General features: G+C 35.3%; 1 protein-coding gene across 1 annotated transcript in view; it reads left to right on the top strand.

Moving 5' to 3' along the window:
* The window catches only part of shot (dystonin-like protein short stop), a 1,739,701-nt gene that overhangs the window by 955,204 nt on the left and 757,163 nt on the right, over nt 1–27,334 (top strand). The window contains exons 46-48 of the mRNA XM_090380932.1: nt 6,225–6,375; nt 10,300–10,469; nt 18,554–18,769. Of these exons, the coding sequence (XP_090237058.1) occupies nt 6,225–6,375; nt 10,300–10,469; nt 18,554–18,769 (537 nt within the window). The remainder of the gene's footprint in view (nt 1–6,224; nt 6,376–10,299; nt 10,470–18,553; nt 18,770–27,334) is intronic.

The raw sequence follows: 27,334 nt of genomic DNA, 5'->3' as shown, positions 1-27,334 counted from the left end.
ACAGGCCTGTTCTTTTTCAATTTATTTTGTGAATTATAAGAAATTCGATCAGCCATTGAGATATGGCAGGAAAGTCATCTTATTCCCAAAGAAAAGAATGGTGAAAATATTGTCAATACATCTTTTCCACAGGATGATAAGGCAAGAGGAATTGGACAGGATTCAAAGTTGAAGGTTTCCATGATTAGTTTGACAACATGAGAACTGATAACCTCATGGCCAGATATTGTTTATACATAATGTCTTTGAATAGAAAGTTGAATTATGTAAACATAATGATGACTAGAAATTGTAAGTTTAGTTCTGTGAAGGAAAGTAATGTCCCTTTCAGAATGAGTTTACAATTGAGTTTTTGAAATACAATTGAGTTTGTCATTACAGGTAACCCTCGTATGACACAGTAGTTTGGTTCCTACAAAATTTCATGTAATGCGAAACCATGTTATACAGGACTAAGAACCAGTACAAAAAGGGGGTTATGTTCCAAAAGCTAACAAATTTTTTTTTTTATAACTATTGGAAACTTAATTTTTATAGTAGTAATAACTTAATATTTCAATTTTATTTTTACAGTAGTAAAAACTTAATATTTTAACTTTATTTTTATAAAGTCATAAATTTTATAAGTTGTAATAACTGAACAAACATCTTACCTTACAGTGATACTTATATGTCAGATAATGTACGTTCATTTAATTTTCTTCCTCTTCATTGCTGCTAAGAACTATCTCTTTTGATTCTGTGTACCTTCTATTCTCTGTCACAATCAAAGTCACAATCTGTACGCTTTGCAATCAATTTTTTATGGTCTCAAACAAACACAAGTTCAATAGCACAGAACCTAGGAATCTCCCAACAAAATACAGTGGACCCCCACTTAGATATAAAGCACAAATTTAACTTTATTACCTTACCACCAATTAACAAAGTTAAATGATACATGAAAATCAGAAGAATATTTTCCAGTTAGCAAAATAAAAATAAATTTTAGTTTATATACATAGCTTAATTAATACATACTGTAATATGTACGTACTAACTGCGTGCTGATTGATATTTCTGTTCTCACTTGTTTTGATTTATTTATTTTTTGTTGTAAAATTTAAAACAGTAAAAATGATAAGCAATTAATAACAAAGGACATAGTACGCACAAGTTGCAACAAATACGATACACACAAGTGAGATATGGAGTAATGAGTTTCTGAAAATTTATTTATGTTTTTTATATGATTGAAGATTTCATGGAAGGGGAAACACATATCACCATAATAACATGACAACCCATACAATTCCAGCTGTTGGTACTATAGCAAATGCAAGAAGATCGAGTTTACTACTCGTTTATAATTGATTACACTAACTGAAAAGACCAGTAAACCAGAAAGTGCAAATTGTTTTTATTAACAGCAGGGATTCACAAAAGGGAATAGAAACATTGAAAATTACATCTAACATAATAGCAGGGGTTTCCCAGACAAAAGCTCAAAAATATTGTGATATGCGAGATTTCCCGCAATTCTCAAACCATGTTAGAGCGAAACTGTGTTGTAGAAGTACCATGTTATATGGGGTTTGCCTGTAATAGGAATAATACACAGAGAGACATCATCATAGGATATAAAAATGTGATTATCGTTAATTTTCCTGTTCTTGCCAGCATCGTAAGCATTCCTTAGTATATTTGGTAACAAACTCAGTGTTTACTTCCTAGAGGTTTTAAAAGTGATATGAACCATAAGTAGGAGTTCCAGTACTATTAAGGCAGAGGTAAAAAAGCCAACACAAGAACCACAGGAAACATCAGTTTACTTATGTGGAAAATTAGTTTTGATATCGCATTCTAGCACTGCTCGCTCAGTAAACAGACGGTAGATGTCATCGGTGTGGAGCGGAAGTCGAGAACAATATATTGATTGACAGGTAGGCGTGGCAACCGATGTGCTGATTGGTGTGTAAACACAACATACGATAACATCAGTTTAGTATCACTTGCCCTAATGAAGACTTTCTTTCCATAATGGTGAAAAGAGGTCAGATTACTGCCACTTGAATCCCATTGTAGCTTGAACCCCCCTCCCGAAGTGGAGGGGGTAATCTGACCTTTTTTCTTTAGAATCATGGGTGGATTAGTGCATAAATTGTTTATTAACAAAATACTAATTTTTTATTACCGTATTTTTATTTTTTAACACTCACGCAGATACACACACATATCATAACTTCAATCAACACCTCAATAGTTATTCATAATATATATATACATATACATATTATATATAAAGAATCTTTCTTTCTTTCTTTTCCTTATATTTCCTAACCTAATCTTTAAGGTTAGGTCACTAAATATAAGGAAACCTTTTCTGTTATTTCCTAACCTACCATTTAAGGTCAGGTTATGAAATAAAACGAAAAATAAAGAAACCTTTTCCTTTTTTCATAACCAAACCTACAGAGCCACGTCGAGGGTGAGGCGAATGAGACTCCTGCCTCAGATTAAAAGCTGAAAAGGGGCGCCAAAAGAAAGATTAAATAATTGCAATAAGCAATTGTTTAATGTTGCCATGATTAACAGTTGGGTGCATTTTAGTACCTTGCCTCAGGTACTAAAATGGCTCGGTACAGCCCTGCAAACCTAAATCAATAATAAAGTAAAAACACTCATGAACTTCAAAAATCTGCTTTTAATAATGAGAAAAAACATAATGAAGAACATAAAAATGAATGGAACGGAACTTTTTCAGAAAAAAAAAAAAAATCGCAAATAGAAATCATACAGTTGGACCTCAATAGCTATTCGCAATTTGAGTAATAATATTCTGAAAAGTATCTTCATGATTTTTCCCATAAATTTGATGCCACATATATTCATTCATGTGACCTGTCAACATATTTTTACAGCTACCATTTAGTCTTTTAGTCACACTTTTTAGTCTCTTCCACTGGGCTTCAATATTATTTGTATGTGTTCCTGTATGTGGATCTACAAAATGTTCCTTGTGTGTCACCATTAAATGTTTGTAATTCTTTTTTTCTAAGGCCATAATACCCCTATATCCACGCTATTCATCTGTTATGATGGCAGTATTTTTCTTCACTATTCTGATAATGTGTAAAAGAGTTTTAGCTTTCCGATTTTTTAATAATTTCATTTTTTTTAAAATAAATAAATGCACAAGGCATAATACTTTAAGAGTTTGGTATCTATATAATATCGGTGTTTAGATACACCATAGATAACTCTTAATAAACTACAAAGTAGTTGTTGTAGGCATCATTTGCTCTTTCTCATATTGTGCTCTGCCTTCACGACGAGTTGCCATGATATTGCACTACTTCGAATAAGTAACGCTTCACTAATAGAGAAGGCTATTGTTACTTATTCTCAGTTGAGTACCACCACCCAGACAGCACTGTTTCACGGCTATTGGCCGATCATCAGTGGGTGGGCAGGTACCCTGGTATTGCAGACATGACGACCCAGTTGTGAAGTTAATCACACAATATGAGAGATGCCAAGAGGTGTAGATGTCAATATTTAAAATAAATAAATGCACAAGGCATAATACTTTAAGAGTTTGGTATCTATATAATATCGGTGTTTAGATACACCATAGATAACTCTTAATAAACTACAAAGTAGTTGTTGTAGGCATCATTTATTTTAAATATTGACATCTACACCTCTTGGCATCTCTCATATTGTGTGATTAACTTCACAACTGGGTCGTCATGTCTGCAATACCAGGGTACCTGCCCACCCACTGATGATCGGCCAATAGCCGTGAAACAGTGCTGTCTGGGTGGTGGTACTCAACTGAGAATAAGTAACAATAGCCTTCTCTATTAGTGAAGCGTTACTTATTCGAAGTAGTGCAATATCATGGCAACTCGTCGTGAAGGCAGAGCACAATATGAGAAAGAGCAAATGATGCCTACAACAACTACTTTGTAGTTTATTAAGAGTTATCTATGGTGTATCTAAACACCGATATTATATAGATACCAAACTCTTAAAGTATTATGCCTTGTGCATTTATTTATTTTAAATATTGACATCTACACCTCTTGGCATCTCTCATATTGTGTGATTAACTTCACAACTGGGTCGTCATGTCTGCAATACCAGGGTACCTGCCCACCCACTGATGATCGGCCAATAGCCGTGAAACAGTGCTGTCTGGGTGGTGGTACTCAACTGAGAATAAGTAACAATAGCCTTCTCTATTAGTGAAGTGTTACTTATTCGAAGTAGTGCAATATCATGGCAACTCGTCGTGAAGGCAGAGCACAATATGAGAAAGAGCAAATGATGCCTACAACAACTACTTTGTAGTTTATTAAGAGTTATCTATGGTGTATCTAAACACCGATATTATATATATTAATAATTTCATGAAGACAAATTTTGATTCTCTTTCAAATACTCCAAACACCCATTTCTTCTTAGCAGTTATATTTCGTCCTCTGTGATGTTTTGGTTTTACCGATACAGTGTCATCTGCTTCTACAGTTTTCTCCGATTCACCCAACTTAATGGGTTTTTTAACAACTGCAATTTGCAAATATCTCTTAATTTCTTATAAAACTTAATTGCTGTTATTTTTGAAATCTCCAGATGGAATGCTGTCATAGTTACTGGCATGCACATTTACAAAAAAGTATATAATATACATTATCTTTTTTAATGGAGTTTTGTATTTTCCATAAAACTATGTTTTACAAAGAAACTCATGCAGAACATTTTTTACAATATCAGAACTTTCCACATGACATAAAGTGTTTATGATTCAATTAATTTAAAATAACCATTGCACTTAAAACAGTACAATTTCGGTCTTATTAATTTAGTTTTCATCAAAAAATCTAGCAATGTTTTATTTTCCTTACAAATTTCTTCCATCTTTAAAAGATCCATCGCTACTATTACCTGTTTACTGTTCATTACAAAACTAATTATGCACCGTTCTTTACTCATAAATACACTTCTAAATGCCATAAGTGACTACACAGTAGCTTATTATCTGTCACACCCACCACCAATCATTTTATCGTTTGCCACGCCTACTTGTCAATCAATATATCCCGTTCTCGATTCCACACCGATAACACCTACCATCTGTTTACCGAGCGAACCATATCGGGAAACTAATTTTCTGGGTAAATTAACCAACTTTTCCAGTGGTTCTCGTGCTGGCTTTCTTTACCTTAGCCCTATTAATAACCGGGTTCAGAGGGATTGGCAATGCACTGTTGGCAGGATGCACATGACCTCCCATTAAGTGACACTGAAATCATCAATAATTAATGCATCAGACTTTAAGATCTCTTGCTTGTCAGAATCTGTCGATATGCTCCATCTGTTAATAGAAATGAAGGTACTTCTATACATCCCATCTTTCAGTCTCTGGTGTTACGTTAGGTGAGCAGATATTGTCCATGATTTTTATCCTCTCCTTTCCTCCTCCTACTCATTTGAAAGGCTCTGTATCAATGCTGAAAGCTTTTGTGTTTTTAATATTTCTTCATTTTGTCTATTTTTAAAACTTTAAACTAATATATTGTAATGCTTTTATCAGTATTATTTGATTTTATTTGGAGTTTTAAGTGTATATTTGTATAAAAACTTGTTTCAATGTTTCTTGGTGCAGGCAGGAATTTCTTATGTATTCTGTTCCTTTCCTCCAATGGTCCTTTGCTCAGAAAGGTATGGCTTTTCTTTTTCAAGTGACAGGTCAGAGAATAAATAATCTAAGTTTTTGGTTGCTCCTATGCAAAATTTGCATTACTCCTTTCATTTAATATTTCAAAAACAAGCAGCAAATCCCACCGTCAGGATACTCCATGTTCCACCGAGCTGCAAATTCTCAATGTTGTCAAAACTTGAAGAGCAGTAGGCATTTTGGCAATTTCTATAGTCCATTTCCGTTGTTCTTTCTTTACTGCAGTATCGTTCTGTTCGAAGTTCCTGTATTAGCACCTATATTTTCTCTAATAAATTCCTTCATAGTTAAAGAATACAGTGAAGTGATATTATGTCAGCACTATGCCATTTAGAAAACAAGCACGTCAGTGATGGCCTTATTGTTCGATGGCCACATCTGCATTCATAATTTTGATAAAACTTAGTAAATTATACTATTAGTAATTTTTTCTATGCCTAATATAACAGTATATATACCCACCATGAGGTTTTCAATACTGCTACCTGTTATTAATTTTTAGGTGTTTAAGAATGACATTTCCAAGCACAGTCAAGGGTATGAAAATGTACGTAATTTTGGAGAGTCTCTAATTTCATCTTGTGATATTGACCAAAATGCCATAAAAGAAGAGCTAGACCATCTAAAAAGGCGATGGGACAAACTGAATCAAGGTGATGCTTTTTTCCATAATTATATCAATGAAACATTAAAATTCATATTTCTGTTTGAGAAAGATTTGAATAAATTACAGGTAGTTCTTGACTTTACAAGTTAATTCATTCGTAGCACGCACTCGTAAATCGAGAATTTATTTCCTATAGACATAATGTTAAAAATAGGGGTTACGTTATGAACAATGAAATTAGTTAGCTAATTAGTTTATGTTTAAACAATGATTGATTTATCCAAAGAAATGAAAATGTAGCCTGGAAAATCATACAAATTATAATAATAGAGAAATTATTTATAACTTACAAATGTTAAAGAATGTTTATTCTTCATCATCATCATCGACTAGATACACACTCGTTGATCACTCATTATTGGCTCGGAACTCGTTGGTTTGTTGCACAAGGAGTTGTCTTCTTCAGAAATGCTTCAAGAGGCGTTTATTTCCAAGATAATCTTTTCTTTTCTTTTCTTTATAAATTTCAATCGCATGCATAAGCATTTTTTAATAGAACACACAAATTGCTGCTAACACGATTTGTGTGGAGTAACAAGTTTATGAAGCTTGAAAAAAGGAATGAAGAGAAGATTCTGAAAATTTATTTATGGTTTTTATGCAATTGAAGATTTCAGTAAAGGGCAAACACATTTCACCATAATAACGTAAAAACCCACACATTTCCAGCTATCAGTATTTTCACAAATGCAATAACATCGAGTTTACTACCCATTTATAATTGCTTGCAGTAACAGAAAAACCCAATAAACCGGAAAGTGCAAATTGTTTTTATTGTTTTATGGTTGTGACTTCCAGAAATGTGCTTGAGAAAAATATCACAAAGCTGTTCAAAATTGGTTCTTATAACATATGATAACGATGAAAGTGTATTGCATTTAAGGATTTGAATTGGTAACTAATATAACTTACATTATAAAAATGACCTTTTAGGGAGTTATATAGCGAAAATTTGTACTTCCAAGCTCGTGGAATGAATTACCAAAAAACAATGTGTTATTGGGTTCACATTATGATATTTTTGCAATATGATGGTAATGGATTAATATCGTAAAGTGGGATACACTTGTATTATATATCTATGCACTTGGTTTGAATTTAGGTATTTATGAATGTTTAATATTCATATTTTGCAATTAATGTTCATAATTTTGATTTTGTTGATACTTGAAAAAAAAAAAAAAAACCTCGTAAACCCGGGAACTCGTAAAGCGAAAACTGACTATAATTACAGTTTCCCATATTCTACAAAATTAAAGAATTGAAATATGGTAAGGTAATTTTTATATTTTTGTAAAGAAATAATTGAAAAATTTTATGATTTTAGAGCAATGTTGAGGAATATGATGAAACTTAATATTTAGGTTAAATTATGGCTAAGAGGAAATTCAGCATTCTGCCTTACCAGAGCTATTTAGTTATCTTTATCATTCAGTTTGTTACAAATAATTATAATTAGACATATCGTTTAAATATTTGGTCCAATCTGTTTACTATTTTGCAATGAGCAAAGTAGCAACTTCCATTTTCTGAAGTAATGCTCGAGTGAAAGCTATATGTTTACTATGTATATGTTATAATCCAATTAAATATGTCTTATATAGCAATGTATAGGAATGTATTTATTTGTTGTTTTTAGCATAAACAAAAAAAAAAAAAAAAAAAAAAAACCACTTGTGATGTGCTTATGCATTGATATTTGTCAGACTCTGCTAATATCAATACTTCTAAATCTCAGTTCTGCCTTATTTTTCCCAAAAAGGGTGTATTGCTCCTGTGCGCAATTTTGATGTCACTCATTTTTAGATAAGATCACGTCTCTGCTACCCTGGGATTACCCTGACTTCTAATCTCTCTTAGTATAAACACATCCAAAATATTGCTTCCTCTTCCATTAAAAATAACTGGATTTTCTTTTTTGCTGTCATCATTACTTTTCTTATAAAGAACTATTCACTCTGTACAAATCGCAAATCTGCCCAGCCATGGAATATCATTTCCACATGGATGGTGCTCCAAAACCTTTCTCAGGCTTTTAGACTCTGTTCAAAAGAGATAATTAATGACCTGTCTCTTGAAGCATCTCCACTCTTTGTCTTATAGAAGTTTAGTTTCTACTGCATGCCTTTACTATACATACTTCCATGGGCACTGTTAATCTGAAACATTTGTAATTTTCCCACTTTCTTCCAAACAAGTCTGAATATGCTGCAACCGTGACTGGTTCATGGTTGCAACATGTATTCGGTCACAATTTATTCATTGTCCAACTCAAAAACCAAAGAATGAACTTTACCTATTTCTCACTGTCCAACTCCAGACCCACAGAAAAGACTTTTCCTATTCCTCATTTATCCTTTCTGCTTCTGCTTCTGGTTGCTTGAACAACCTTCCTTCACATGTATTTCCTAAAAATTACAATCTACAGAAATTTGGGTCAACAAGTATCTTCTATCTTCTCAGCCTTCAACTAGTGATGGGCATAATTGAATGGTTTCCATTGTCAAATGATTAGTAATAATTGAAAGATTTCAGTAATCAAATGATTTGCTATAACCGAAATAACTGATTATGACCTCTCGATTATAATCATCACCACCTTCAGCCCATGCATGGTACTAAGTACTATATATTCTAATACACCCTTTATCTTTGGGGAAATTCTCATATAAGGTCACGGGTTCGAATCCCACCTCGGGCTTGGATCAGAGTACAAAACGCAAAATCCTTGGGAGGTGCAATATGGCCACAGAAGTCAATGTGCCAACAACTAACAAAAAAAAAAAAAAAAAAAATTCTCATATATATATTTATATAAAAGCTTTGATATCTGTCAGACCCAGTAAACAAATGGAAATAACATCTGATATTGAAGTAATTTTAACTGATATGCATTAGTGATGAAATATTGTGCTCAAATTACAAAAACAAAGTTATCCTTCAAATTAGTGAAGTGTAGGAACTATTTTTATTGCAGCTTTTGAATATCTCTAAAATTAAATGATACACTGCATTATGTTTCCCTGTCTGTGCTATATAGAGACACTACTGGCCCTCCCAGTAAAAGAGCTAAAGCTTAATTTAGGAATTACTAGATTTATCCATGAATCAAACTGTAGTTACCAATATAACTTTTAAGCAAATAAAATCCAAGTTTATTCATTAATCAAGTAACATCATCGGGGTTATTCATTAAAAAAAGCTAAAAGCACTGTTGCAAACTAGTTTTTTAACTATTTCATTCCTTATCAGACAACTGGTAGTCTGAATTAGCAACCTTGCATTAAACATTGAATAAATGTATTGAATCTAACAAGCAGACAAGTATGCGGGGGTAATAATTCTGATTGAAAACATAACTTTCATTGTGTATATAATATGCAGTCCACAATAGTATGCTGCATTTGGCCAAATTTGAGGAAAAGAGGAAAATATACCCACTATTAAATAGGTGGCCATAGTGTTTTCACTGGAAAGTGCATATTTCAATATGTTAACCCCAGGGGTCTCACATCTGTGAGTATGGGCTTGACACACCCAGGGTCCTGAGCTGGATATCATTATTCTTCTCTTTCTTGATGACTCGCTCTCTCACTCTCTCTCTCTCTCTCTCTCTCTTCCTTGCACCATATGGCTAATAACAATAATAATATCAGCAAAGATTTATTTAGGCTCTAAAGTTCCTATTAATTTCCTGACAGTCCCTGTATTTATTTATCCTTCTTTGCATTTATAACTTAAAGCTCTAATCCACTCCTTTAGATTACTGGAGCAACATGAAAGAATATGCTGCACCCATGACTTAGTCATGGAAAGTCTTAGTAATTTTTTTTTTAAATTGTTTTAATTGATTTTTTTTTAAATTTAATTCTCAGTTTGAACTAATGAGTATATATCAAATTTTGGTTAGGTGTGTTGGATAGGTTACAGTCTCTTGATGATGTATCCCAACACTTAATAAACTATGAAGATAAAGCCAGAGAAGTGCGACATGCGCTGCAAAGGCTTGAAGACAAAATGGTGTCTTTCGATTCTTTAGGAGATGGGGCTAGGGATCCAAAACTTTTAGAAAGAATGAAAGTAAGTTAAAAGTTGTAGTTTAATTCTTATAATTTCATTCATTATGAACCAGTTTAAACAAAATAATTTTATTTGTTGAAAAATTTTAAGTTAAATTAATTAATTCAAAACTAATATATTTAAAGCGTACAGTTAACAAAACTTGTCATCTTTTGAAATTATTTGAAAATTTACACATTTCGGTCTTGGCCACTTTGGCCCCCACCAGTGACAGTATTTAAAAAGACTAATCTTTATTTAAATAATATCAGCAAAATGGTGACTCCTCTATGTATTTGAAACTCAAGGCTTCATCATGACAGTGTTATAAGACTTAATGTTTTCTCTGCAGATAATGGTTGGTGTGGTTATAATTCAACACAGGCATTTGAAATCAATGCCAATTTTGGAATATAGCCCCACAAACTTTATTTGTTTATGTGTAAGACAAACTTGGTCCAATAGGATTTAAAGTACAGTACATTTAACATTTGACCTACGTTTAATTGGTAGTTTTCTTCCATACACCACTTGACTACTCACTTGGTCTTTATACAGAATTAACCAGTTGGTATAAATTATTTACCGATAAAAGCCACTTAACATCTGGTGAAAGGGAAAATCCAAAAAGCCGCAAAACAACTGTCAGAACAGTACTTTCTTCCAGATGTCTAGTGTTTCTTTAGCCAAGAAAATCTCTGTGGTTTCAATAAAGTATTTAATTCCAGTTCTTTTAAGTTTATAACACTGAAGCTAGTCTTGCTCATTACAAGTTGTAAGAAGGGTCCACCTTTTTTTTTTTCCCCTCTTTTTTTTTTCCTCCTCTTTTTTTTTTTTTTTTTTTTTTTGTGCTAACTCTGCTAATCCACTATCTTAATTACAGGTTAACTAACTTTCTCCACTAGTCTTAACTACAGCTGATGGTTTTTAGTTAACAAGTAGCACTGCTTCTGCCTGCACATGAAAGAGTTCTGACTTCCAGGACCAAAAGGGGCTGTCTTGAATATTGGCAGATTTCTTTAACTAGAGCCCTCCAGTTCATCCACTTGGATTAATCCACTTGACCATGACACTTACACTAAGTGAATGAGAAAGGATATTAGGGAGCAAAAACTTCCACTTATTCCTTAATAGATTTGGTAATGATTCCGCCTATGAGAAAGCTTTCTCCATTTCTTAAAATGCATTTTGAAAAGTGTTTGGAAAATGCTACCAGGCTGTAAAATGGCTCAAATAAAAAAAAAAAAAAAAACAACAAAAGAGTTCAAAAGACAGAGAGTACAAGAAATGGCACCGTATTTAGCAGACACATATGCTTAAACCACAGGATTTCAAAGCTCATGAACTTATGCACCCTCACACTTGACGTCTTAGCTACCGCAGCCACTCAGAAAATTTACTTGCAGGAACCACACGATAAAGTCATGAATCTTTGCTAAAACAAGAAACAGTACCATATTTAGCAGTCACATGTGCATGAACAACAGACACTCAAAGTACATCTGCTTGTGCACTAGTCTTAACCCCTCAGCTACAGCAGCGAGTTAGGGAACCCACACAATAAAGTCATGAATCTTTGCTAAAATTAACTATCTTTGGAGGAATTTCTGTTAATATTATTCCACCTGTTACTCTAGAATCTTGTTTGTTATCACAGAAGATGAAATACTTAAAGCATATCTGCCAAGGGAGGAGAGGTTATGCTATTAGTTAAGAAACACATAAAATCCAAGGAAGTGAAGCCAGTCGACATCGCTAGACACTGCAGTGTCTAGTCAGTTTGGTGTGACATAAGCATTGGGAGATCAAAATTGAGAGTAGGTGTATGTTATAGGCCTAATGACTCTAATGAGTATAATAAGAAACTGTACAGGGAAATAGAGTGGGCCAGTAAATCAGAGAGTCTTATAATGGGGGATTTTAATTTCCCAGATATTGGCTGGAATTTGTGGGTTGGTCACTAACACACTAGCAAGGCTTTTGTGGATTTATTGGATGATTGTTTTCTACATCAGCATGTTCGGGATGCAACTAGAGGGAGTAATACTCTTGATCTGATTGTCAGTAGTGAGTCTTCATGCATTAAGAATCTGCAGATAAAGGAACCACTAGGTGGCAGTGAGCTAAAGTGGGATTTACTCAAAGAGCTAACTACCATCAGAGGGAAAGGTAAGGGTTTTTGCTTTCGTAAAGGCGACTACGGTGGTCTGAGACAGTATTTAAATTCTTTACGGTGGGACAAACTGATGGTGTTACCAACAGCAAATTCAAAATGGGGAGCATTCAAAGAATTAATCTTGGAAGCTACTAGGCTTTACATACCAACTAAGAAATATTGTTTAGTTTTAAGCCTAAATGGATGTCAGATAAACTAATGAGGCATAAAAATGCATGGGATACATATAAATTAATGGGGTGACATTGGAAGCCTATGATAGATTTAAAGTGGGTCTGTAACCAAGTCACAAAGGAGATTAGGCAGGCAAAGGCAGATTATGAGAAATCTTTGGCAAAAGATGCAAAGAAAAACAGCAAAGAGTTCTTTACCTATGTAAACTCTAGAAGGAAAGGGATGAATCAGATTGGTCCATTGGATATTGTTGGTTCAACTGTTGATGATCCTGCTCAGGTGGTTAAAAAACTAAATGAGTATTTTGCATCTACATTCACACATGAGGAGTTATTCAGGGAGGGGAATGCCAGAGGTGAATTAAACTCTGCCAGTAAGCTAGATGATTTTGTAATAACTGAAAGGAAAGTGGAAGAGAAATTGTTGAAGATAAACATAAAAAAGGCATCAGGGGTGGATGGGATCTATCCAGTTATATTAAAGGAGGCAGTAATGGAAGTAAGCAAACCCTTAGTCGTAATTATGAGAGCTTCCCTGGGCTCAGGGGAGGTACCCACAGACTGGAGATGTGCAAATGTGACCACAATCCACAAAGGAGAATCAGAGGGAGACAAAAGTAATTACAGACCTTTTAGTTTAACTTCTCTTCCAGGGAAATTAATGGAGGCACTGGTTAAAGAAGCATTGCAGGATCATCTAGACAAGATTTCAGTTATAGCTCAGACACAGCATGGGTTTGTTATTGTTCGTTATTTGGTTTTTAGGAGCATTAGCAACTAAGGCCATATTGCTCCGGGATATGCGGTGGTCATTCCTTGACCTTTCCGCATACTCCGTATTTGGTGGTGACGGGCTCGAACCCCGGTCTAATCAAGAAGCATGTGCTACGCACTGCTGCTCCTTCCCACCTGGCTACGGAGGCGCCCATGGGTTTGTTAAGGGGAAGTCTTGTCTGACCAATTTGATTGGATACTATGATGTAATCACAAAGAACTGAATGCAAAGAATAATTTTGATATCATATATTTGGATCTTAGAAAGGCCTTTGATACTGTTGCACATGGAAAACTGCTGCACAAATTGGAGCAGTGTGGCATTGGAGGCAAATTGCTGCTATGGATAAAGGGATGGTTGAGTGGGAGAAAACAGAGAGTGGTAATCAATGGACACTACTCTTCGTGGACTAATGTTATTAATGGAGTCACTCAAGGTTCAGTTTTGGGTCCATTGTTGTTTTCGGTATTTATAAATGATATTGCTGATGGTATATCAGGCTTAATGTCCAAGTTTGCAGACTATACGAAGGTTAGCAGGGTTGTTAATGACACTAACGACAGTGTTTAATGACACTAATTACACTGCTGCAACAGGATCTAGATAATTAGAGCAGATGGGCATTTTCCTTATCAGTGAAGTTTAACATTGACAAATGTAAAGTGCTGCATATGAGAAGCAGTAATGCCAGAGTAACGTATCAACTCTGCGGTACCACACTGACAGTGGTAGAGAATGAAAAGGACCTGGGGTAATTGTGCAGGCAGATATGAAACTTTTAGAGCAGTGCAGACGGTCTGCAAGAGTAACTCGTGGTGTCTTGTCAATGATATACAGAAATTTTTCTAGCAGGGATAAGGAGGTGATTATCCCCCCCCCTTTTTTTTTTGTTAGTTGTTGGCACATCGGCTTCTGTGGCCATAGTGCAACTCCCAAGGTTTTTGCAGTACTTTGAACCAAGCCCGAGGCAGGATTCGAACTCATGACCTTTGGGTTACCAGGCAGGCACTTTACCCACCTGGCTAGCATGGTCGGCGATTATCCCCTTGTATAAGGCAATGGTCAGGCCACACCTTGAGTACTGTATATACAGGTCTGGAGGGCTGATTTTAAGAAGGATGTAGAGCTGTTGGAATGAGTACAGAGAAGGGCAACAATATTAGTGAAGAGAACAAACGGTTGCTCTTACGAAAAAATCCCAAGTTTTGCAAATTACAGTGTCTGGAGACTAGACACCTGCGAGGTGATCTGATTGAGGTGTATAAAGCCTTGAATGGTTTGAGCATGCTCAGTGCTGATGGGATTCTTCCTCTTGTTCAGAATAATCACCTGAGAGGGCATAAATTCAAATTGAGGAAAGACAGTTGTAGGATTGGTGTTTTTTTTTTTTTTTTTTTAGGAGCATTAGCAACTAAGGCCATATTGCTCCGGGGATATGTGGTGGTCACACCCTGACCTTTCCGCATCCTCCGTATTTGGTGGTCACGGGCTCGAACCCCGGTCTAATCAAGAAGCACTGCTTCTCCTGCCCACCCGGCTATGGTGGCGCCAGTTGTAGGATAGATCTGTGGAAGTTTTCCTTTAGCCAGCGGGTAGTTGATTGGTGGAACGGAGTTCCATCTTTTGTTGTGGAAGTTGATAGCCTAAATAAATTTAAGGCTGAGCTGGACAGGTATTTGGAAATAATGGAGGGGTGAAATGGGAGCGTGTTTTTTTTTTGGCTGATGCTGCATAAGCTTGCTTTCTTGCATCGTATGCCTCTACTAATGCTAATTCTAAATGTCCTTTGAATGCATCACTGATTCCAAGATTTTCCTTATCAGTGAAGTCAGACTGACCAGTCTCTAGTTACCATCTTCACTCTTAGACGTGCACTTTATGTAGGCGCCTCCGTAGCCAGGTGGGAAGGAGCAGCAGTGCATAGCACACGCTTCTTGATTAGACCGGGGTTCGAGCCCGTCACCACCAAATATGGAGGATGCGGAAAGGTCAGGGAATGACCACCGCATATCCCGGAGCAATATGGCCTTAGTTTCTAATGCTCCTAAAAACCAAACAACAAACAAACAAACAAACAAGCACTTTATGTATTAGCAATGCATTGACACTTCTCCAATCCAAAAAATCTTTCCTGCGTTCAGTGATGCCCTCATAATTAGCCTTAGCAATTCAGTGTATTCACTCGTTGCCTCCCTCAAAATTATGGTATAAGCTGCCATCTCCTGGACTAATCTCTCTTACTTGCCTTTAGGCCAAACGTTTTTCTAATAAATAGTCATCTGTAAATTTGAAATCACTGATTTCATGTATCGGCCTCATTTGCACAGCTGCTCCTCTCACACTTAAATGTTATAAAATTTTAGTGTGTTTGTAATCAACATTTTTGTTTTTGTGAATTTCAGAAATTTCATATATTCCTTACAACAACAAATTGTGGCCAGTACTTGGGTTCACAAAAAATAGAGATTATGCATGCCTATAGAAGTAACAGCATTTTGAGAAAGATTTGATTGTTAACCTCCTCCCAGAATGACTCTTCAGAGATGGGTAAAGAAATTGCTACGGGATCAGTTAAAGACAAACCCAGACTTGCAGACCTTCAACAAGAGAATTGGTGTGCATTGTTGAGGAGTCTGTTTTAAGGTCTCCCTCAAATTACTCCCCAAACATTCTGCTGAATTTGGTATACCATAGTCAGCATTGCACACCCTTTTGAACGCTGACTTGAAAATGTATACCTATTCACCTCATTTCATCCAAGAGCTGTCTGATACAGATTTGGATCAAAGGAGGCTCGTGTGAGGAAATGCTAAGCACATACCGAAATGAGATAGTGATCTTTAAGTGTGAATATACAATTACTGGAGCTCTCATTCATGCAGTGTCAAATCCTAGTTGAAGGATGATCCTCATTTCTTGAAAGATTTGAAACTGAAACTGCCACACATTATGATATGCACTGGCTGGCATAATAAGCATATTATTGGACCTTATTTTTTAAAGATGCAGTAAACCAAAATAATTACAGCAGACTCTCGATTTACTGGGATCGTATTAGCATGGACACTTCAAGATCCCAAATTAAAAAAAAAAAAAAAAAAATCAACCAGAAATCAAAAAATTCAAGTAATAACTAGAATAGGTATAAACAGATATTTCGCAGCAAATCTGTAAACAACAAGGGTGAAAAAAAAAGCAGCATTACAAGTCGTCATTGGGAGATTTCTGTGCCTATTAACCCCCGCTGTCTTCACACCCGCCACTTCAAAAAAAGAAAAAAAGAGAGAGAGACCAAATGTTTAGTTTGTTTTAGTGCGTTGGCATCGAAGGACAAATTTTGTTTCATTTTTTATGTCAGGAATGTGGGAATTTTTTATTTTTTATTTTTTTGTTTAGAAATCGCAAAAATGATGGGCAAACGCATGAGCTGTGCTTTCAATTAAACAAAAACTTGAAATTATTCAAAAGTTTGAAAATGGTGCATCCGTTAAAAATCTAAAGAACCATTATAATGTTGGTGACCAAACCATAAGCGACATTGTGAAAAATAAAGGGAAGCTATTAGATTTAAAATCAACATCATAAAAAATTGGAAAGAAAAGGAAAGCGATCGATTTGGATCAGAAAATTAAAATAATAAGGTTGTATGAAAATGGCCAAACATTATCGCACGGAATTCAGATTTGTCAGTGGCAATGGTGAATACAATAAAGGAGAAAGACAGAATACGAGAAGCAGTGAAGCAATCGGCACCAATGAAGTCAACTATAATATCCAGGGCTGTGAAATACATATCAGTTTTTACAGTACAATAACATGCGTTTTTTTCTTCCTTTTATGTTTTCTTTTCTTATGTGAAGTAGCAGTGGACAGCAGTGAAGTAGCCACTCTGGCTACTTCACTGCTGTCCCCAGATAATTTTTTTTAATTGAACTAATTAAAAATATATAACTATTTTTCTTCTGAGGATATTATGTGGTTTTTAAAAATTTGGCATATCAGGGATATAGTAGCAATATTTTATTTGTCATTCCCAAGTTACGTAAAACTCGACTATGTAAGAATTCCTGGAACGTATCTCTTATGTATGTCTTGGATTTACTGTATTTTTGGATTGATCGGGAAATCGATTATCCGGGAATTTTTTTTTTTTACCATCTATCCCGGAAAATCGAGAGTATCTCCAAATGTTAGAAACCATGGCTAATTCCTAAATTATAGAATTATATAGAATATATAATTCTACTTTGAATATTGATTAAAGTTTGGTTGCAGCAAAATAGTGTCTCCCCACTATTCCTTGAGGGTTCAAAGATATTTAAATGAAATATTAACTGATCATTGGATTGGAAGAGGTTGAGTCCACTTTGCCGGCCCCAGAAAATGGCCTCTGAGAACTCCATCTCTCTCTCTCTCTCTCTCTCTCTCTCTCTCTCTCTCTCTCTCTCTCTCTCTCTCTCTCTCTCTCTCTCTCTCTCTCTCTCTCTCTCTCTCTCTCTCTTGGGACAATGCATTATGGGGGAATCATAAAGGAAAATATTTCTCAAAAACATTATGATTCCAATGACAGACTAATGAGCCATAAACAAATGCTTTTATACGTTAATATCTAAGTTGGGTGAGGAGCATATCACACCAAACCTCTAGCATAATATGATTCTATGCAGTGAAAACAGTGATTTGCACTCAGACCCATTGGATACGTGAATCGTCTTTATAAGTATCTATAAACTAGTACTATGTTGCCAAAATATATATAAAATATACATATTTTGCATTATTTTCAACTATATACTTTCATTACCATAATTATAGAATATTTACATTGAAATAAAAAGACTTTCTGGACACCTTGTACTACTGAAGTATATGATTAATTAATTAATTAATAATTAATCTTTCCATGTCTATGAGGTATTTCATTATTAGCTATGAGATTAATTAATTTTTAAAATAATCATTATACCATTTATTTTTTAAGTCACTGTTGATTGAAGCAGAAGCCACTGGAAGGCAGCTTGATTACCTCAGGGATACTGCTGCAAGGTTAATCGCAGATGCCTCTCAAGGGACTGACACGTCACATATATCAGGTGAGGTAGAAGACTTGAAGAGGAGGCATCAGCAGTTTGTAAATAATCTAGAAGAACGATGTGCTTATCTTGAATCTGCATATGAAATAGTTGCTCAGTTTGGGGTAAGTCAATTTCAGAGAATTTTTTTTCTCCCTTGCTTTGGGGGAGTGGTATTAATCTTCTACTTCTGCATTATAAATATTTTGTGTGAGATGTGCTATAAAATTGCAGGAATGGTCACTGTGAGATGCTGCCATGAAATATAACATGCCAATGCATGTTGTATCAACTTTCTTCATCGGTCTTTGTAGAGGTTATCAGGAAAGTGTTTCCTAATATTATGTTAAAGAGAATGTTTCATAATATTAGGATAGAGAGAGAGAGAGAGAGAGAGAGAGAGAGAGAGTTTCACAATATTATATTTAATTAAAAGGGTTTTGTTTTTTTTTTGTTTGTTTGTTTCAGAAATTTTTACAAGAAGCTTATGGGAAGTCTGTAGTCCCAAAGTAATGAGGCTTTCCAATGGTTCACAATGGTTTGTTACCATGATGATTTCCAACATTGAAAATGTTTTTTATACCAATTGATGAATGACCATGCTGAAAGTACAACAGTTGAAAGGAACACAGAGTGTTCAAGAAATCTTAACAATCTGATTGAAATGAAGAAGATATATGAAACAAATGAGGGTGAACAAATCAAAGTTCAAGACTTGCTCCTCATTTTCTATGATTAATAATAAAGGGGAAGGGTATTGTCTGCTCATTGTTCCCCAAGGACAGACTGTCAAAGGGACATCTTTCATTCAAGTTCTGAAGTATTTCAGGGAAAAAGTGTTGTAGTATTGTTGCAGGCAAGTAGGCGTTATATCATAACAGTGCTATATACTTTCATTACCATAGACTGCTTTATCAGTCTATTGTCTTTATCAGACAATTTCTGGTGGTAAAACAGATTCTTCACATGGAATTTCCTTCCTCTTTGATTAATCTCTGATATTGTGCTGTCCCCAAGTATTAAAAGTTTTCTAAAAGGGACAATTTTAGGTCCTTGGAGGAAGTTCAGCATACAGAAAATAATTGGCAGGTTTAAATTTATGATCATTATTTATTTATAATCATTCCTGTAACTTTCTAGTCATGCTTTCTATATCATCAAAAAAAAGTCAAGAATAAATTTTCAAGAAATGAGTAAAAAAAGTAGTTGTTCTTTGTAACCTTCTGAGTGTATGTATATATATATATATATATATATATATATATATATATATATGTATATATTGAGATATTCTTGCCTAAATGTGATAAATTTCAAGCCGCAAAGTTTGGAGGATTTTATTGCATTACAGTTCACTAGGTTGTACATGGATTTACTAATATTAAACACTTAACATTGGTTAAGAATCTCATTTGGTAGTTCTGTTGTTGAGAATAATAATATACACTACCCAGCCAAAATATTAGAAATTTTAGATCCTTGGAGGAAGTTCAGCAAACAGAAAATAATTGGCAAGTTTAAATTCATAATCATTCCTGTACTTTCTAGTCATGCTTTCTATATCGTCAAGAAAAATTCAGGAATAAATTTTCAAGAAATGAAGGGAAAAAAAGTAACTGTTCTTTGTAACCTTCTGAGTGTGTATATGTATGTACAGTGGGCCCCAACGTCCGATAGTAATTCATTCCACAAAACCCATTGTATGTCGAAAATATTGTAAGTTGAAAACAATAATACATTGATTTCCTGTAATTTGTTCCCCAACAACATATAAAATAGGTATTTCTTACATGTTATACTTCATTTTTACATTAAAAATAGTGTTTTATGAAGATTATTTAATAGTCACAAAACATCTTAAAATAAAGAACAAACAATAAATTAGCATTTACCTTAGACGTGAAGTGCACAGCTGATGAAATCAATGGTGGCATAGTGGTGGTGGTGGGACTATATCAAGCATCAGTTGTCTTTTCAATCTTTTGTCTTTTGCTTTAGTCATCAAAAACAGTCCACTTTGGACTGTTTTTGACGACTTTTTTGTAGCTTCCTGAAGTAAGAAATAAACTTCGTTTTCCATTTTGACCATCATGAGGTCAGTGTTTTCAATGTTGGGGTGCTTTTTACCACTTCTCTTAAATGCTCCCAACAAGAAATGATGGTCTTCAATTCTTCAGCTGACACTTTTTGGGTGTCTTATTCTTCCTCTTCCTCTCTAGTGTCACTCTTCATAATTTTCTCCAACTCTTGTGGCTTCTCTGTTGTTAGCTTACTCCCATGAGCATCAATAAGGTCCTCCACATCCTCTTTGCCAACATTCAGACCCATTGATTTTCGAAGGTGCCAATATCATTTGCCAAAGCACCATCATCTTCAAATCCATCGTTCATCATCATCATCATCAGCCATTTTCAATCCACTGCAGGATGAAGGCCTCTCCAGCAACTTTCCAGTTCCTTCTGTTTTAAGCACTGCCATCCATTTACTACTCAAAAACTCATGAATTTCATCTATCCATCTCCGCCTTTGTCTTCCAGGTTTTCTTCTAGCTCCTCTTGGGTAGCATTCTGTTATTTTCTTAGTCTATCTGTCCTCAGTCTTTGAGCTATGTGTCCTGCCCAAGACCATTTTAGTTCTTTATTTTTGATAAGAATGTCCTTTACTTGAGTTTGCTGCCTAATCCATGTGTTTCTCTTCTTATCTAACAGTCTGATTCCCAATATAATTCATCCATTCTTCGCTGTGTAGTTCTTAGCTTCTCTTCCATTCTTTTGGTGAGTGCCCAAGTTTCACTTCCATAAGTCATGGTGGGGAGTATACATTGGTTCATTATTTTACGTTTCAGACAAACTGGGATATTGCTCTTCAGTATGTGACTATATTTCCTGAATGCTATCCATCCAAAATTTATTCTTCTCTTGACTTCCAGCCATTTATCATTATTACAGCTAATAACTTGTCCCAGATAAGTATATGACTCCACCTTTTTTGATTACTGCTCCTTCAATCATTATTTCCCTTTCTGTGGCATACTTGTTCATCATTACTTTTGTTTTAGCCATATTCATCTTTAGTCCAAAATCCTTACTAACTGTGCATAACTGATTAAGATTTTCCTCTAATTCTTTGGGATCGTGGCTTATGACCACAATGTCATCTGCAAATCGTAAATGGTTTAGGTACTCTCCGTTCACATTGACTCCTTTCTGCGACCAGTCTAATCTTCTGAAAGCTTCCTCAAGGGCAGCAGTAAACAGCTTCGGAGATATTGTGTCTCCTTGTCGAACTCCTTTCTCGATTTTAAATTTGCTACTGTCTTTGTCTAGTCTAATAAAGGATGTAGCACTCTCATATATTTTCTTCAAAATCATAATATATGGAGTATCTATGCCTTGTCTTTCCAGTGCCCGAAACATTGCCTTATGCTGTATGGAGTCAAATGCCTTTTCATAATCCACAAATGCCAGGCATAATGGTGTTTTATATTCATTTGCTTTCTCCATTAGCTGTGATATTACGTGAAGGTGATCCATAGTTGAGAATCCTGTCCTAAAGCCAGCTTGCTCTTTCGGTTGATTCTCATCAAGTATTCTTTCTAATTTGTTAGTAATGACCCTTGTGAACAACTTGTAGATATGGGATAACAAGCTAATTGGTCTATAATTTCCAATTTCTGATTTATCTCCTTTCTTATGCAGCAAAACTATGATTGCATTATTCCACTGCTTAGGCATCACACCTTTTCTAATGCACTTTGTGAAGAGCCTTGCCAGTTTTTGTGTTATGCCTCTTCCTCCCAATTTTAACAACTCTTCAGTAACTTCATCTTCCCCCGGGGGCTTTCCGATTCTTCATTTTCTTCAATGCATGTTCTACCTCATCAGGAAGAATATCGGGTATGTTGTATGTGTTGCTACTTTGCAATCCATGTTCCCCATTGCTGGTATCATTCCCTCGCTCCTTGTATAATTCTCTATAGTAGTCTTCTGCTATTTGAATTATGCCTTCTCTGCTGTTTATAAGTACACCATCGCTATTCTTCAGTTTCAGTTTCAAATCCATCGTTATGGATAATTAAATGGCAGATGTTTTTCCAGGCTGAATTTAAGCACCTGGTGGAAACATCATTCCAAGAACTTACAATCAGCCTCACACAGTCCAGCATGTTGAACTTCAACCTCCAAAAATCTTTGAGGGTGACAGCATTTTCATCTGAGGTCGCTGCAAAGCAACTTGCAAACATTTTCATGGTGTAGATTTTCTTTAAGTTTGCAATCACTTGCTGGTACATTGGTTGAAGAAGAGGAGTGGTGTTAGGTGGCAAAAATTTGACTTGAACAAATTGAAATTGTGCCTCAAGAAATTGAACAAGGTTGGGATCATGGCCTGATGCATTATGCAGCAGGAGCAGTGCCTTCACAGGAAGCTTATTTTTCTCAAGACAACTCTTCACTAAAGGACAGGAAATTTCAAGCTCCATTCATTGAAGACATTGAAGTGTTTTGGTGTTACTGCACCAAAATACTCCCCCAGCATGCTTTTGTTGTTTAAATACTCTGGGGGTGTTCTAGTGAATTCTTTAGCTTAAAATTTCAAGAGGCATTGGCACCCAACAAGAGAGTAAGCTTATCTTTCATAGGCTTATACCCAGATAAACCAGCCTCATCCTTAATTATGTTTTCCTCGGGATTTTCTCCCAGAAGAGGCCAGTTTTGTCAGCATTAAAAACCTGCTGGGGAAGATGATCCTCCTGATCAACAAACTCTCAGAATTCAATTTTAAATGTCTCAGCTGCTTTTTTATCAGCACTGAATGCCTCCCCATGCCTTTCAACACTTTTGATATTGGCCCTTTTTTGAAGCACTCGAACCAGTCTCTGCTGGCTTTAAATTCTTCAAAGCACGCAGCACTGCCACTGGTTGATGGAGCTTTAAGTTTCAGATTGTCATAGATCTGAAATAATTGTACAAGTGATGTTCTGCACGCCACATGTTGAACAATGAAAAAGACAACTAATTGGTTGAGAACAATCGTAAGAGTGATGTTCCATGCACCATGCATCTGAAAATTTCCACCCATGTATCATTCCAGCTATATCAGAAAGCCATCGGTACCTGAAAATATCATCAGTCCTTAAAATAAGAGATCGTGTGGAAGCTATATCGGTTCCTGAGAATATCGGATGCCGATGTCAAAATAAGCTGAAGCCCCACTGTATATATATATATATTATTTTATTATTATTTATTTTTTTTATTTATTTATTTTTTTTTTTTTTTGAGATGATCTTTGCCCAAATGTGATGAATTTCAAGCCACAAAGTTTGGAGGATTTTATTGCATTACAGTTTACTAGGTTTAATAAGGTGCTTTAAATGATGAAACAACATATTGAAAATTTACCATGAAGTGAGATAGCATTTATGAGTATTATAGTGTTAGTGAGTAAGTATTCATGGATTTACTAATATTAAACACTAAACATTAATTAAAAATCTCAATTGGTTGCTCTGTTGTCGAGAATAATAATATACACTAACCAGCCAAAATATTAGAAATCCTCACCCATTACCTTTGATATAGTACGACGGAAATATACTCACATGAGAAGATCGATACCTAGGGAGGGGTTACACCTTGTAGTAACCTTGGTTTCTTTTCTCAATGCAGTATTATATATTTTTTTTCATAATTTTCTGATAATTTACTTTGCTTTTTTTTAACAACTGTTATAAAAATATATTAAAATAAAGAATTACTCAGTATGATCAAAAATAAAATGAATATTGTAACCAATTTCAAAATGTTCTAATTTTTTGACTATGAGATGCTGGAGCTACAACTGTTGTATCCAAATTTACAGTATAAAGAATTTATTAAATGGTTGGAAGTTTGGCAGAAGGAGAAGGATTTACAAAGATTTTCATAAAGCTGTGAAGTTGATTTTCTGATCTTCTGTCAAACATTTGGGGTTTTTTCAAATTAAGCTCAGCATTTTTTGCAGCCATGCAACATGAGAGTTATGAAAAGGCAAATTGCAAAAAGCTGCCCACTAACTCAGATCCTGGACAATGGCTAGTAGTTACAAATTCTCATCCCAGAAGACCATTGGCATATTTTTTTACAAGCAGAACAACCTTCACCCTGAATTAGAACTGAAGCCCTGAATCCAGCAGTACCTGAAATAAAATTTCTTGCAGCTTTATTGATAAAAAGCCAGCTGTATTGTGTTGTTAATTCATCTTAATACAAAGTGCATGAGATGTCCCTTGCTATACACCAATTGGGATGCAGATTGTTGCATGTTATTTCTCTTGTATTGTGCACTTGTGCAGTTTAAACCAGATTGTGGTTCTCATATATATATATATATATATATATATATATATATACACACACATGGTTGTTAAAATTAAAGTATCCCTATGTAGAGGGCTGTGGAGCAAGTTCTAAGGCTAAAGAGAAATTTGTACAACAGGTACAATAAAGAATGTGCTTGCCATTTATTGGAAAAAATATATATAGAGTTACAAAATGTGTCACTATATGGCGCTGTGGCAATGCAAATTACCCCCAGGGGCTCACATCTGGTGAGTATGGGCTTGGCGCATCCAGGGTCCTGAGCTGGATATCATCATTCTTCTCTTGGTGATTCTCTCTCTCTCTCTCTCTCTCTCTCTCTCTCTCTCTCTCTCTCTCTCTCTCTCTCTCTCTCTCTCTCAGGGGTAACTCAGAATTTTTTTTTTTTTTTTTTGGTTGGTGCAGCAAGAGCCTCAGGCTTCCTTGCACCTAATTATAATAATACTAATAAAAAAAAATCACTTGAATAGCACTACAATTGTTCAATGTGTCCTCCATTTTGGTCAACAACAGTTTCCATTCGAAGAACAGCATTTTCTACAGCAGTGTTACCTGTTCAAAAAAATATGGCTCAATAATGAATGTTGCCATAAATCCACACCACACACTGTCACTTTTGGAGAATGCAATGGGACCTCTTGGATAACTCGAGGGGTTTCTGTTGCCCAAATGTGACAATTGTGCGTATCCACTTGTTCATTAAAGCAGAAGTAGGCTTCATTACTCCAAAGGATATTCTATGGCCAAGTGATATCCACTGTCATCCGCGCCAGAAAATGAAGTGCTTATGTGAAATGAAATGCTCAGCTGGACAGGTATTTATATATATATATTTTTTTTAAGCCTGCTTTCTTGCATCAAATGCCTCTACTAATGCTAATATCTGCATCACCATGCTTTAGCTGCTGTAGCATGTGCATCGCGTAAAGATAGTACTGCAGCACTGTAAAGATAGTGCCGCATTACTAGCCTTACAGTGGAATATGGCATGTCCACTTCACGAGAAACAGCTGGCACCTTGATAAATCCATGACAGCCATAGCCACATCTTCAACATGAGTGGAGTCCACTAATTTTTGACCTCTACCTGGTTGAACATGTGGACATGTGTTTTTGTTGAGGGCAGCACCTAGAATGTTTGTTCAACTCTGCCTCATATCTCTGTGAAGAACAGTATCACTACAAATGGGCCAGATATGTGTGTGTGTGACATAGGTTTGTATGTATTATGTGTGTGTTCTGTTGTCGTGTCTGGGTGCTTGGCTACCCAGAAGCATCAGTCACCTGGAGAGATGATTCTGGGTACTCGTCCACACCACGGGAAGGTGGGCCAGTCCCAGTAATACGCGTACTGTCTCAAAAGAGACTGTGACCCACCTGATGTTGCCAGCAGGTGAGCCAGGATCCTCTGGGGGACCTATTCCAAAGGGACAGACAAAATAGAGAAAAAAAAAAAAAAACACCCATGGTGCAGGTTATCGAAAAAATAATAATAATGATAAAAAAAACAATAAAACAAAAATAATAATAAATAAAAAAAATAAAAAATAAAAAATTAAAAAAAAATTAAATAAATAAAATAAGTCTGGAGTGGCTTTTATACAGTACAGTAGAGCTGAGTAGTGGTGCTGTGGCAATAACTTACGATTATGCAAATAACTTATGGTATTTGCATAATTGTAACTAAGATAGTTACGTACCATACAGTGACAAATTTTGTAACTAATTTTTTTTTTCCAATAAATTGTGTCTCCTTGTCGAACTCCTTTCTCGATTTTAAATTTCCTACTGTCTTTGTCTAGTCTAATAAAGGAGGTAGCACTCTCATATATTTTCTTCAAAATCATAATATATGGGGTATCAATGCCTTGTCTTTCCAGTGCCCGAAACATTGTCTTATGCTGTATGGGGTCAAATGCCTTTTCATAATCCACAAATGCCAGGCATAATGGTGTTTTATATTCATTTGCTTTCTCCATTAGCTGTGATATTACGTGAAGGTGATCCATAGTTGAGAATCCTGTCCTAAAGCCAGCTTGCTCTTTCTGTTGATTCTCTTCAAGTTAGTAATCTGTTAGTAATGACCCTTGTGAACAACTTGAAGATATGGGATAACAAGCTAATTGGTCTGTAATTTCCAAATTCTGATTTATCTCCTTTCTTATGCAGCAAAACTATGATTGCATTATTCCATGCTTAGGCGTCACACCTTTTCTAATGCACTTTGTGAAGAGCTTACCAGTTTTTGTGTTACGTCTCTTCCTCCCAATTTTAACAACTCTACAGTAACTTCATCTTCCCCCCGGGGCTTTCTGATTCTTCATTTTCTTC

This window comes from Mastigoproctus giganteus, chromosome 9 (assembly GCF_048544385.1).
Source record: "Mastigoproctus giganteus isolate SK-2022 chromosome 9, ASM4854438v1, whole genome shotgun sequence".
Taxonomy (NCBI): domain Eukaryota; kingdom Metazoa; phylum Arthropoda; class Arachnida; order Uropygi; family Thelyphonidae; genus Mastigoproctus; species Mastigoproctus giganteus.
The sequence above is the reverse complement of the archived record's forward strand: the minus strand, read 5'-3'. Positions and strand labels throughout refer to the sequence as shown.